Here is a 12296-nt window from a genome sequence, read left to right as displayed (position 1 = left end):
CAATGAACTGCAGGTTTCTTCATAGGCTGAGGAGAGAAGTCTCATCTATAGGTTGTCCCCTATGGCCAGTGAAGAGTGGCTAATAAAAACGAACTTAAAACTCAACCAATCAGGCATTTCACCAACTGGAGATTAACCTTAACCCCTCTGATTGTCACTCAGGGGTTGCACCAACTACGGGTATTGAGCCCAGGCCTCCCGGCTAACTCCTGGTGCCGGATCAGCTAGGGACTGAACTCAGCTCCCCACCCATCTCCATCGAGTTCTATCAGCAGGGCATCCAGCTGGATTACCGAACAGGAGCTCCACTAGCTGGAGATTAAACCCTTCCACTCACCTACCTATTGGCACAGACAAGAACAGGCTGACGAAACACCTTTATTTTTTAAGAGTATTGTTCAGTACAAAGTCTTCCAAAATATACACACGTCTATGAGAAACAAGTAAAAATATTGCACATGGGGGCGTATTCTGTGCATACAAGTGCTGTAAACCAACTTTTAAGGAGGGAACTTACTGCTAACAAACACCCCTCCCTCCGAACTCTGAAATTAGGGCACTTTCCCCAACACTTCTGAAGTAACTGGATGGAAAGGAGGAGTAGCCAGCTTCCTGATGGGTGGATCCCTACCAAACAGCCTGCTCTGTCACTGTGTTCCTCTCTCTCCATGGTCCCCTCCGACAGCAGAGCACAGTAATTTGTGCTGATGGACTCGGAACTCCCTACATTCAACAGAGGATATGTCAAATGTACAGCTGAGTGTCCACCTCTCCCTCTGCTGCCCCTGCCAATGGATCCTTGCCTTCTGCTGCAGAATACCCTGTTAGCTGGGTCCCTAGACTTACAGGATCCATCTTTACAGTAGGAAGAAAGGTGTTAACTCAAGTCAGCTAACAGGTGATAACTAACACATGGTAATAGCCTGGTGAATGCAAGCCAGTTTGCAGTTTTCACACGAGTCAGAAGGTCTAGGTAAAGACTATAGGGGAGGTTAGTTTTTAACTTAACCTGCTAGCTCATGGGAATACCACAGACTTCTTTGTCCACACTAGGATTTTACCTTGAGTTAGTTCACTCGAGTTAAGAACACACCTTTTTCTCATGGTGAAGACAAGACCCCAGATGTAACCTCATAACAGATCTCCCATGAACAGATGAATGTGTGAGGATGCTGGCTGAGGGAAGTTTTTCCAATCCTATAAAAGCCCATCCCCTTTTCTGATTCAGTACCCATCTCTACTAATGCAGGGGAAATGGGGCGTTAACTCCTTCCAGCACTGCCACAAAGTAGATCTGGTCAACAAACAAACAAAACACTTTTGAAAATTTCACTAACATTTTAGTTTAGAAGTTGGGTGTATTGTTTGTGGGGTTGGTTTGGTTTTAGAAGAACTGTTTTTGGTTTTTTGTTTATTTCTTGAAAATGTTGGTGAATTTTTTTAAGCAAAAATTTATGGGGTTTGGCTTTTCAGTTTCTCTTTTAACCCCCGTTTCACCTCCTTTCCTTCCTCTTTTCCATTTTGCCACTGGAATGGGAAAAGGAGGGGGAAAGAGAAATAAAGGATGAAAAAGGAAGGAAAGGGGAAAAGGAAAAACTAAACACTTTTTGGTTTTAATAAAAAAATCAAAATTTTATTTAAACACAAAAGAGATCATTTTCATTTCACCCTCTGACTTCTTAAACCGGAGCTGCCTGAACTTGAAAGTGGAGCACCAAGGTCTGCCTACTGGTGAGCAGAGAAGAACCATTTCCTCACAGGTGATATTTCTGTTAATACAACCCCACACTTATGCCAACAAGACTCAGCTCAGAATCTGACCCTTGGTCTCTGTGCAAAGATGATCATTTATCAAGTGTTTCCACAGCCCCCTCACCATGGGATCTGAGCACCTCACATACATGAATGAATTTATCCTCCCAACACACCAGGGAGATTGTAAGTATTATTATCCCTAGTATTTTACAAAATGAAGCACAGAGACTTTTAAGTGACTTCCCCCCGGACACAGAAGGAGTCTGTGTCACAGCCTGGAAGTGAACTCCAATAGCCTGAGTCTCACCCCAGTGCCTGAGCTACAAAACCAACCTTCTCCTTCTGCCACTTGAATTAGTGGCGAGAGAGTAAAATACACGCTACCCTCTCTAAAACTGTACCACAGTCTTTCAAGCAAGGATGCAAGAAAAACTGCTGAAGCCTAAAACTTGGAATTAAAAAACAAATCTGTCCTAGGGATAATCCTGCGAGCACTTGTGCTCTGCTGGGAGGGGGCGGGAGAGAGGTAGTAGTGGAAATAACAATAGAGCCGTTATAAGCAATTGAAACGTTCACTTCTGAGCATGCTCAGTGGGCATCTGCTCAAATTTTAGCAGTCTGATAAAGCTCTGCTGCCTTTGACATTGCACATTGGCACAGTCTTCCAGGCTGGCCACAGCTGCTGCGCTCAGACTGTTGTTAGGGCAATCTGTATGAGGAACATTTGTCTTATTGAAACTCACACAGCAACCCTGCAAGTAAAAGCCAAATCAGTATAAACACAAGGGAAGGAGAAAATAATGAACACAGGAAACAACTGATCTCATAATTTTCAGGCCATTCCACAACTTTCCTGCCTTCTGCACATTCTAAAGTTTCTTTTTTACAAAAACCTGCTTTCATTGCAAAAAGTACAGCCATCACAATGACCCAGATGTGATGCTGGCCTGCTGTCCACCCGGACTTGCCAAAAATTGTCTCCAACCAAATTTCCACATCTTCCAACCACTCATCTCTATGAAGTGTGAATGTTGACACTTAACTGGGGCCATTTAAATGTTACTTGCACCAGCAATCAATCTTTCTTTCTTTTTTAAAAGAAAGGAAACTAAACACAAAAAACTCTGCTAATTCAGCAATAAGGCTGCACAGTGACATTCACAAGAAAAGCAAAAGCTAAGGCCCCAACGGCAATATAAATGTAACTGCATTGCACACAAGAGGCATGGATTTTCCACTCACATTCATCAGTGTTAGTGTTTTACGCCCACTCAGCACAGGTGTCGATGACTACACAGGTTATGTCTACGTGGTTGCTGGGAGTGAACCTCCCAGACAGACCTCATACTAGAGCATTAAAAATAGCAGTGTGGATGTTACTGCACGGGCAGAGACTCAGGCTAGCCAGCCAAGCTTGGGCAGGAATGAAATAGGATCCAAGGTTGGCTGGCTAGCCTGAGCCTCCGCCAGTACAGCAATGTCCACACTGCTATTTTTAGCGCACTAGCTTCAGCCCCACCAGCATGAGGTCTCTCCCCTTGGGCTGTGAGCCTCGCTCCCAGCTGCAGTGTAGACATATTCACAAAGTGCAGTGCAATGGAGAACCAGTCCCACAGTGTGTAGTATTTGCTCTTCTTTTTCCGGTTAAGTGTGTGCTTCAGTTTAATAGGCTATTATGTCACACGGTCTATATACCAATATTCATGCCATGGAGCTGAAGTAATGTGGCTGATGGGCCCTTAGCTTCAGCTTTTCCTGTGATTTTAGCTGTGCAGCCTTGATATACAACTATGTAGTTTTTGGCATTTCAGTTTATAGCTGTTCCGTTTGAATTCACAGTATCCATAGGAGACGGTCATGTGAAACTGTATCAAATGCCTTATTCAAGTTGAAATACCTCCAGTCCCCTGCATTCCCTTTGGGCATTATCTTGTCAAAGAAAGAGATTAAGATACTTTGGTATTACTTTTTTCTGATTAATTCATCTTGGCTATTTGTCACCTTACTATTTATCATGTATTTGCCTGGAGGCGCTCAGGTTTTGAGCCTGATCGTACTTTGTGCAGTCATTTACACCAGGGCAAAGTGGTGTAAAAGGCTGTCATTCTGATGTGGTATCACTTGCCCTGGTGTAAATGATGCCACAAAGTGCAGTATAGCAGGGAATCAGGCTTCTATTCATTCTTCTAGCCAGCTGCAGGTAATGCAGTTTAAACCTTCTCGTGTGTAATTCCTGGAGCCCCTTTTGGCCCCTATGTGCTATGTTTACTCTCGATCAGTATTGTGGGACCTCCCCTGCACTCCAGGCTCTCCCCAAAAGAATTGTCAGCTCTCTGCTAGCCTCACACTCTTTAGTATGAATTTCACCAGCCCATTTCAATTTGAATTAGCACGAGTTACCCAGATATCCTTCAGCCTGTTCCATCCTGAGTCTGCCTTGTGGTCTCTCCCTTTCCTCATTAACTATGATTATGTTAAGTATCCTGTCACTCACCCTTTGAGTGACAGCTGAAGCCAAATACCTACTCAGCACTGCAGCCTCTTTAGTATGTGATTGGCTCTCTCTCCCTGGTATGTAGGTGACTTACCGGCGCACTTTCCTATGTCAGCCTCCTGCTTTTCATGTACTTATAAACCATTTTACTTGTTCCTTTTGCTCACACCCCCTCATTTTGGGCCTTTGCCTTCCTGACTTTACTTCTGAACCTCTCTACTGCTTGCAATTTCTTTTCCCCATTATTTTATATCTACTGTTCCTTTTTTTAGTGTCAGGGCTCTAAAGCGCCTCTGGTGAAGCCACATTGCTCTTTCCCAGGTGCAAAAGGAGAGAGCTGTCCTAGGGGTGTCAAAAGAACTGCCATCCCAAGTCTGTGTAGTTAACTACCTGATAAACTTGGGGAAGGTGAAGGATGTCCCAGAATCACTGACTAGGATGGCTCTGTCTCAGGTGTGCAGGGGAGAAATGAAGAGTACATTGTCCCAGGTGTGAAGAGAAGCCATCTCAGGAATGAGAGGGGGAATCACTCCAGAATGCAAAGGCGAAATCATTTCCCATATTCTTTACAAGTGGGCTTCCTTCTCTGTGGTTATGAGCACTTCCTTCGCTGACGGGGATGAGATCCTGTATTCTGCTTTGGGGCTCTCCCATGGTTCAGACACACTAGCCCGGTGCTTCTTTGGCTGAGGCAAGTCCTCTGCTGGGGAAGTGAGTTGCTTTAGCCTCTGCAGAGAGACAGGCAGACAGAGGGAATCTCTGTTAATTAAACTGGTAAACAAACTGACACCCAATAGGAATCCACAGTAATTGCTGTGGGCAAAGGCATTTTAGAGAGCTAATCCTCTCCACTTTCCATTCGTCTCCTCCATCTTCTCTCTCTCTCACAAACACACACAACTTTTCTGATCTTTAGCCATTTCTCATCTATGATTATTCAACCTCCAGGCTTACAATGTTGCTCTTTGTTTACATTTTGGGACACGTATCACAAGATGCACTAGAGGTATATTTATGGGAGGAGGAACGGTCTTCTGTTTAAGGCACAGGAATGGGAATCAGTACACAAGGGTTCTATTCCTGGTTCTGTCTCACATCTTCAGTGGCCTCAGACAAGCCCCTTATGACTTAATTTTTCTGTGGTGCTGAGTAGTCACACCTTACGCTGACTGCAGTGGGAGTTGTGGCTCCTCTGAACTCATCCAATTCTGAGGGCTGATAATAAAGAAGTGCTGCTCAGTCAAAGATCCAGTTCAAATCAATAGAAAATCAACATCTTCCACTCTTTGTAACCATGTCATCAACTGTAAAACAGGGTTACTAATACTACCCTCCTTTCAGGGGTCCTGGGAGGCTTTCATTAGAGGCTGTGCCATGCTTTGCGATGATTGGACAGAAGACACTAGGTAATATCATCCCACTGCACATACCTACCCACAGAGCAGTTCCATAAAGGTTATGCTTTTAGTTATTGATCTCCCCCAGTCCATGTTTCTAGCATTCGTCTCACACCCTATACCCTCCTGAGACCCTGAACTCCCTGGGACTACCACAAAGAAGTGTTTCTCAGTGGTTTCCACAGACTCATTGAGCATCAAAACATTTCTCTAACAGATACTGATATTCATAGCTACATGTATCTTTCTACTCAGACTGACTGGCTCAGCACACACCACTCATCTGATCACATACTTACAGACCATACCACAAACAGGGCTGAGCAATTAACTCATTTATGTAACTAATTTTGATGCTCTCTCTGTTTGTGAATTGCCTGCCAACAGATTGTTATTTTCTCTAATTTATTCAAAAATATTCATCCAGTAATTTCTGGCATAGTTCTTGGCCTGTAGCTTGTTTGTGATTCCATGTTTTGAGCTGTTTTTAACTGGACACATAATGTAACAATGTGTTCCCCGATTGGCCCAGTGGAACTCTGGGGGTCAGCTTGCTGGTGTGAATAGTCACAATTACCAATTAGAAATTTGCTTTCCATGAATATACTGCAATATTCACTTTAAATAGAGTATGCTGTTCCTTGGAGCTCTGCTGCCAGTACATTCATTTCTTAAAATATTCATAGGCAGTGAATTAAAGAGGGGCACAAACACAGTCAGGTAGACTCCATTTCAAAATTGGAACAAATATTCATAGAGGATTTTTCTTTCTCTCTTTTATTGGGAGGTGTGGGAAAGGAGGTTGACAGAATATGCTCAGTTTTAATCACAGACCCCTTCCTGCATTTCCAAACCATGTCCTTGGAAGCTTCTTTATAAAGATGCAGTTAAAAAGTCCATGGAAGTTATATCTGACATTATATAAAGTGAGAGGTAAACAAAAAATCCCTCATCTGTACTTGACTAAATCAGTCACCTGAGCACATCATTAATTAGCACTAATGCATCATAATAAAATACTTGGCACCTACAGGAACCTTTTGGCTGTAGATTTCAAAATGCTTACTAAAGGGGGGTAAGTATCATTTCCATTTTACATCTGGGGAAGTTAAGGCACAAAGGCCCCATCTACCTTTAATATCAGACAGTTTAACATCTTTCATGTGTAAGCTGGTTGTGTTGTAGACTAGGTAGCTGAAGTCTTGTCTATACACAAGTTTTACCACTTTAATTATATCGGTCTCATTAATGCAATAACCACCCCTCAAGTGTGAGGACAGCTATAGTTTCCACAGGGATTGCACCTTGATGTGGTGCATATGCTTGTGTGCTCCAGGTACCCTGAGAGCTATGCTGGCAGGTGCAGAACTCCTGGTAGGGTCATCCAAGATAGAAAGATGAAAGGGTATGAGCCAAACTAAAATCAATCCACTGGTCCTCACCAAAAATGCTCTCTGTTACAGAAACAGCCTGAAGACAAGATGAATCTGTCACAGATTTGCAAATACACATATCAACTGTGGAGAACCATGATGTGCTGGATGTAAGACAAAATAGTACTGATCAACCAGCAAATCCGGCTGACATTCTGATGCTGGAGAATCAAATCTGCAAGGGAGTTTTTAAACTGAAATGGGGTATCTTCACAGCTAAAACTAAGTCAAGAATTGGGAGCTGGAATGTTAGATCACTTCGGAGCACAGGTAGACTGACACAAGTTATCAGGGAAATGAAAATCTTTGGCCTAAGTATACCTGGACTAACTGAGATGAGGTGGACTGGACCTATCTAATTATCATTGGAAAGCATGATTGAAGAGATGATAAACATTGGGAAGGTTAAGTTTAGCAAGGAAGCTTCTACAGCACGGAAGGAATGGGTACCTGCATATTCAAGAATACTGGCCGCTCGCTTTATGACAAACCAAGCAAAAGTCACACTTGTTCAGTGTTATGCACCTAACAAATGATTGCGATGAACAAAGCAAAGATTGTTTCTGTGAAAGGTTGCAGAGCATCCTTGGCAAGATCAATAAATACGATATTGTTATCTCTATGGAAGATCTAAATACACAGGTTGGTGATGATAATACTGGATCTGAGCATGTTATGGGCAGACATGGCATATTAGAACAGGACTGATAATGGAAATTTTTTTTTAGTTCTGTGCATTCAATCTATGCATTTTCACACAAGGAAAGAAAAACTGATGTGGAGATGAAATGATAGCTTCACCCAGAAACAGCTTGATCATGGTTCCTTTAGTAGGTGCTAGAGATCATAGTTGGACACCAGGCTGTATATGAGTGCTAGTATCAGAAGTGACCACCATCTTGTTATTGGGACAATCAAAATGAAACCAAAGAAAGTAGCACCACTCAAGGCAGAAGGTATGTATGATACTAGAAAGTTAGTATATCCAACAGTGAAGGCACATTTCAAGATGCAATTTAGCAATAGATTTGAAGAGTTAAAGACACAGATGGATGACACAGAAAAACAATGGCAGTTTTTCGAAGAAGCAAGTGAGGATGCATCCAGGACTACCATGCGGGATGAGACTATCTAAGAAAGAAGAATGGCTCCAACTAAATACATGGAAGCTAGTTGAACAGAGGAAAGAATTAAAGAAGAGAAATTAACAATGAGACAGCAGTAAAAGAACTATTCTACAACAAGAATATGCGGACAAGAGACAAGGAAGATTAGCCAGAAGAGATCATAGAGAATGGATGGAAAATAATGCAAGAGACACTGAGGAGGCACATAGGAGAGAAAAAATAATGAGGAGTCCTTGTGGCACCTTAGAGACTAACAAATTTATTTGGGCATAAGCTTTCGTGGGTTAGAACCCACTTCATCAGGTGCAGAATGGTCTGGAGAAAGGACACCCGTCCAAAAATTGGAGAAGAGGTGTTATCTGCAAAATCCCTGAAAAGGTAGAACAGCTTATTTGCGATAAGTAGAGAAGGGTGACACTCCTAGCTGTACCTGGGAAAGTGTTTTGTATTATCATTTTGAATAAGATGAAAACTGCTATTGATAAAGTACTCAGGGAAGAACAGGTTGGATTTCAATCTGGTAGGTCATGTTTGGAACAGATTTTCACCTTGAGAAGACTCATTGCGAAAGGCTTAGAATACCAGAAGATGATACTTTTTAACATCCTTGATTTTATGAAAGTATTTGATAGCATGCACAGGGAAGCCCTCTGGAAGATCTTGAGACACTATGAAATTCCAGCAAAGACTGTTAATTTGATAAAAGCTTTGTATGACGAGGCTGCATCAGGACTGAAAGTAGAGAGACAGAATGGTTTAAGAGTGTTACTGACAGGTTGCATATTAATACTGCATATTAAGGCCAGGTTGCATATTTTCCCCAATTGTCTTCTGTATTGTCATAGACTTTGTGATGATAAGACTAACAGCTACTGACGAGAACACTGGTATTGTTTAGGCAAGAAATAGGCTGCAAGACTTAGATTTTGCAGACAATATAGTCATGCTGGATACCAACTGGGATAGAATGAAAAGACTCTTTATGAACCTAAAAGCAGAAGCAGCCAAAGTGGGACTTCATATCTGTATGCAGAAGACCAAAATCATGGAGATAGGTGAGAATGCTACCAACACAGGCAGATGTCAGAGTAGCAGCCATGTTAGTCTGTATTCGCAAAAAGAAAAGGAGTACTTGTGGCACCTTACAGACTAACCAATTTATTTGAGCATAAGCTTTCGTGAGCTACAGCTCACTTCATCAGCTGCATGAAGATGCAGGCAGATGTGTGATTGATGGAGAAGAAGAGTTAATGACTTAATCTATTTTGGAAGTACAATATCTGCTAATGGCCATCTCACTACAGATGTGAAGGCAACAATCTGCAAAGCCAGTGGATCATTTTCCCATGTGTCCAACATCTGGAAGAGTAAGACACATCTACACACGAAAATGAGATTGTACAATTCTATTGTGCACCCAGAAACATGGCAGATTGCAGAAGTACACAAGAGGATGCTGAAAGCACTCCACAAACATTGCTTAAAAAGAATCTAAGGAACTCACTAGAAAGATCATGTAACCAATGTGGAAGTATTGCATCGCATGGGTCAGCAGACTGAGGACTCAGTGATTCATGGATGCTAAGGCCAGAAGGGACCATTATGACCATCTAGTCTGACCTCCTGTATAACACAGGCCATAGAACTTCCTAGAATTTATATTTTAGAAAAACATTCAATCTTGAATTAAAAATTATCAGTGATGGAGAATCCACCAGGACCTTTGTGATCAGACAGAGACCGCTGTGGTGGTTTGGCCATACCATCAAGCTACCCCATGGCAGAAGCACAAGGTATGTCTTAAATTGGATTCTTTCTGGGGGGGGAAAGAAGGCATGTAGGACAATGAATGACTTATTGCAGGATGACTGAAAATGATGTTGCCATCATGGAGACTACACATGATTGAGTCAAATATCTTGCTCTGGACAGAAGGCAGTGGGGAAAATGGCTTGCCTCCTGTGCCACTTGGCTCAGGTGTTAAAGCTAAAAGCCAAGAATAGTTACACGAGTATAAGAGTGCTTATACAGTCTAGCTTATTTCCGTGTGGGAAGGGGATCAAGGTATACCCACAAAAGGCACCTTTATACCAATATAACTGCATTCACATTAAGGGTTGTACCAGTATAACAACCCTAACCGAAATAGCTATACTGCTATAAAATCAGCGTAGACTAGGCCCAGGCGTTAAGGGCCTTTCCAACTGCATAAAGCTGGTTCAGCAGATAAAAGCACCCCTGTGCAGAGAGGGCCAGTAAAGCCAAGGCACTTGCCTAAGAACACAGATGTAGTCAATACTGGAAGGCAGGTCTCCTGACTCCCAGTGCTGTTTCCAATCCAGGAGGCTGCATTCCTTGACTGTCTTCTCTGCCTTCCTCCCTTCCCCATTTGCTCAAGGCTTTTCCCCCCTTCTCCTCTGAACAGGGCTTTGCCTTGTAACTCATTAGGCACTTGAGGGGGGCACTAATCAGCACTGCCACACAGCCTGTCACTTCTAATTAAGTTACAGTTCCTAGCCAGTAAATAAGAGCCTCATGGGCACAGATTCACCTTCCCTGAGGTGACAGAGCTGGAAAGGACATTGTGAGCCCAGTTTTTTCCCTGATGCAATAGTACTGCAGGGTTCTCCTCTCCACTCATCTCATGTAGCGAGATTTGAATAACTCCCCCCAGCTCCCTGGAGTTACATTCCATCCTCCCCAATTCATTTACGTTTCCATCAGCCTGAGCTGTCATTCAAACTGGGACAAACAGGGGGAGAGATTGTGGTTCCCCTGGTCTACACAAGGAAGTAACCCAGTGTGTATGGACCTTGGAATAGGGGGTGGCCGTCTCCATGGCCCCATTCCCCTGACACATGCACATCTTAGAACCTTGCATAAGGCTCTCCACAGGCTCAGGATCCCTGTGTTGGAAGAAGAGGGGATTGGGCAGGGAAAAGGCAGCTTTGTATAGACTGGGAACAAGTCATATATCCTGCCCATACTGACCCTGGAGAGACTGCAAGCTAGGGCAGGGTTAGGTAATATACCTTGTGAAGAATTATCTGGGGCAGCCTTGGCCAAGGGAGACACTGGTAAGGAGTAAGGGGGAGATCAGAGGTAAAGAGCCAGAGTCTGGTCCAGGACTTGCACTTGGCACAGCTCAGGAGCGTGCTCTATGCCACCTTCACTCCCCCTGATCCTGTGGCCAGCTGATCTCCAGTGGAAATTAAGCCCAGAAGCCTGTGTCCTCAGGGGGCCTTTCTGGGAGCCAGGGATTGACGGATTATAGAGTTGCCTCAGTCAAACTCCCTTTTCCATCGACATTCTCTGCACCAGGGAATGGGAGGGGTAGAGATAGATGCTACTATGACAGCTCTGTGCCACACTGGGGGAATCCTCCATGAGCCGGTTAAGTCAGCATTATGGTTGCCTTGCACCACCATAGTCATGCATATCAGTTGCACATAGAACTGTGGATCTGGCCCCCTCCAGGAAGGCCAGAGTGCTTGTTGGTCCCCTGGGAGCTGAGCAAATTCATGAGAACCTTCCCAGTGTAGAGACAGCCGCTGCAGGCCATTCTGTAGTAGGCAAACGCCAGGCCACCCAGACTGAATGATCAGAGGAGGACTTAGCCAAGGAGGTCCTCGCTGAGATGTCCTCTGAGCCCCACCTTGTGAGTTTTACCATAGGAGGTGGGAGGCGATCCTGACCATTGTTTTGTGTATCGCCCATTGATCATGGACCCATAACTCCTTATACAGGCAAATCTTCCAATGAAGTCACCGTGAGTAAGGGCTTCAAGATTTGGACTCCTATAAACTGGCAGCTACCAAACAGTACCGGGTTTTCAATGGTGCCATGCCGCCGGGCCCAGGCTCCAAAGGGGCCACGGCCTGGCCCACTCTGCTTGAGCTGCAGTCTAAGGCCCCGCCAGCTCTTCTCCGCCCCCCCGCCTCTGTCCCGCACCCACCAGCAGCCAAGCTCCCTCCTCCCCCACCTCTTCTCCACCTCCTCCCTCAGCGTGCCATGTTCCTTCTCCTCCGTACCAAATTAAAGTACCTATGTCCCATGGAGCCTGACCACATCACCTTCAGCCTCAACGTCA

At 44.0% G+C, this 12296-nt stretch overlaps 1 protein-coding gene across 1 annotated transcript in view; it reads right to left on the bottom strand.

Moving 5' to 3' along the window:
* Positions 1-365: 365 nt before the first annotated feature.
* Positions 366-12296, bottom strand: part of LOC140901698 (sodium- and chloride-dependent betaine transporter) — a 78728-nt gene continuing 66797 nt past the window's right edge. The window contains exon 15 of the mRNA XM_073320977.2: positions 366-4977. Within this exon, the coding sequence (XP_073177078.1) occupies positions 4816-4977 (162 nt within the window). The 3' untranslated portion in view covers positions 366-4815. The remainder of the gene's footprint in view (positions 4978-12296) is intronic.

This window comes from Lepidochelys kempii, chromosome 1 (assembly GCF_965140285.1).
Source record: "Lepidochelys kempii isolate rLepKem1 chromosome 1, rLepKem1.hap1, whole genome shotgun sequence".
Taxonomy (NCBI): Eukaryota; Metazoa; Chordata; order Testudines; family Cheloniidae; genus Lepidochelys; species Lepidochelys kempii.
The sequence above is the reverse complement of the archived record's forward strand: the minus strand, read 5'-3'. Positions and strand labels throughout refer to the sequence as shown.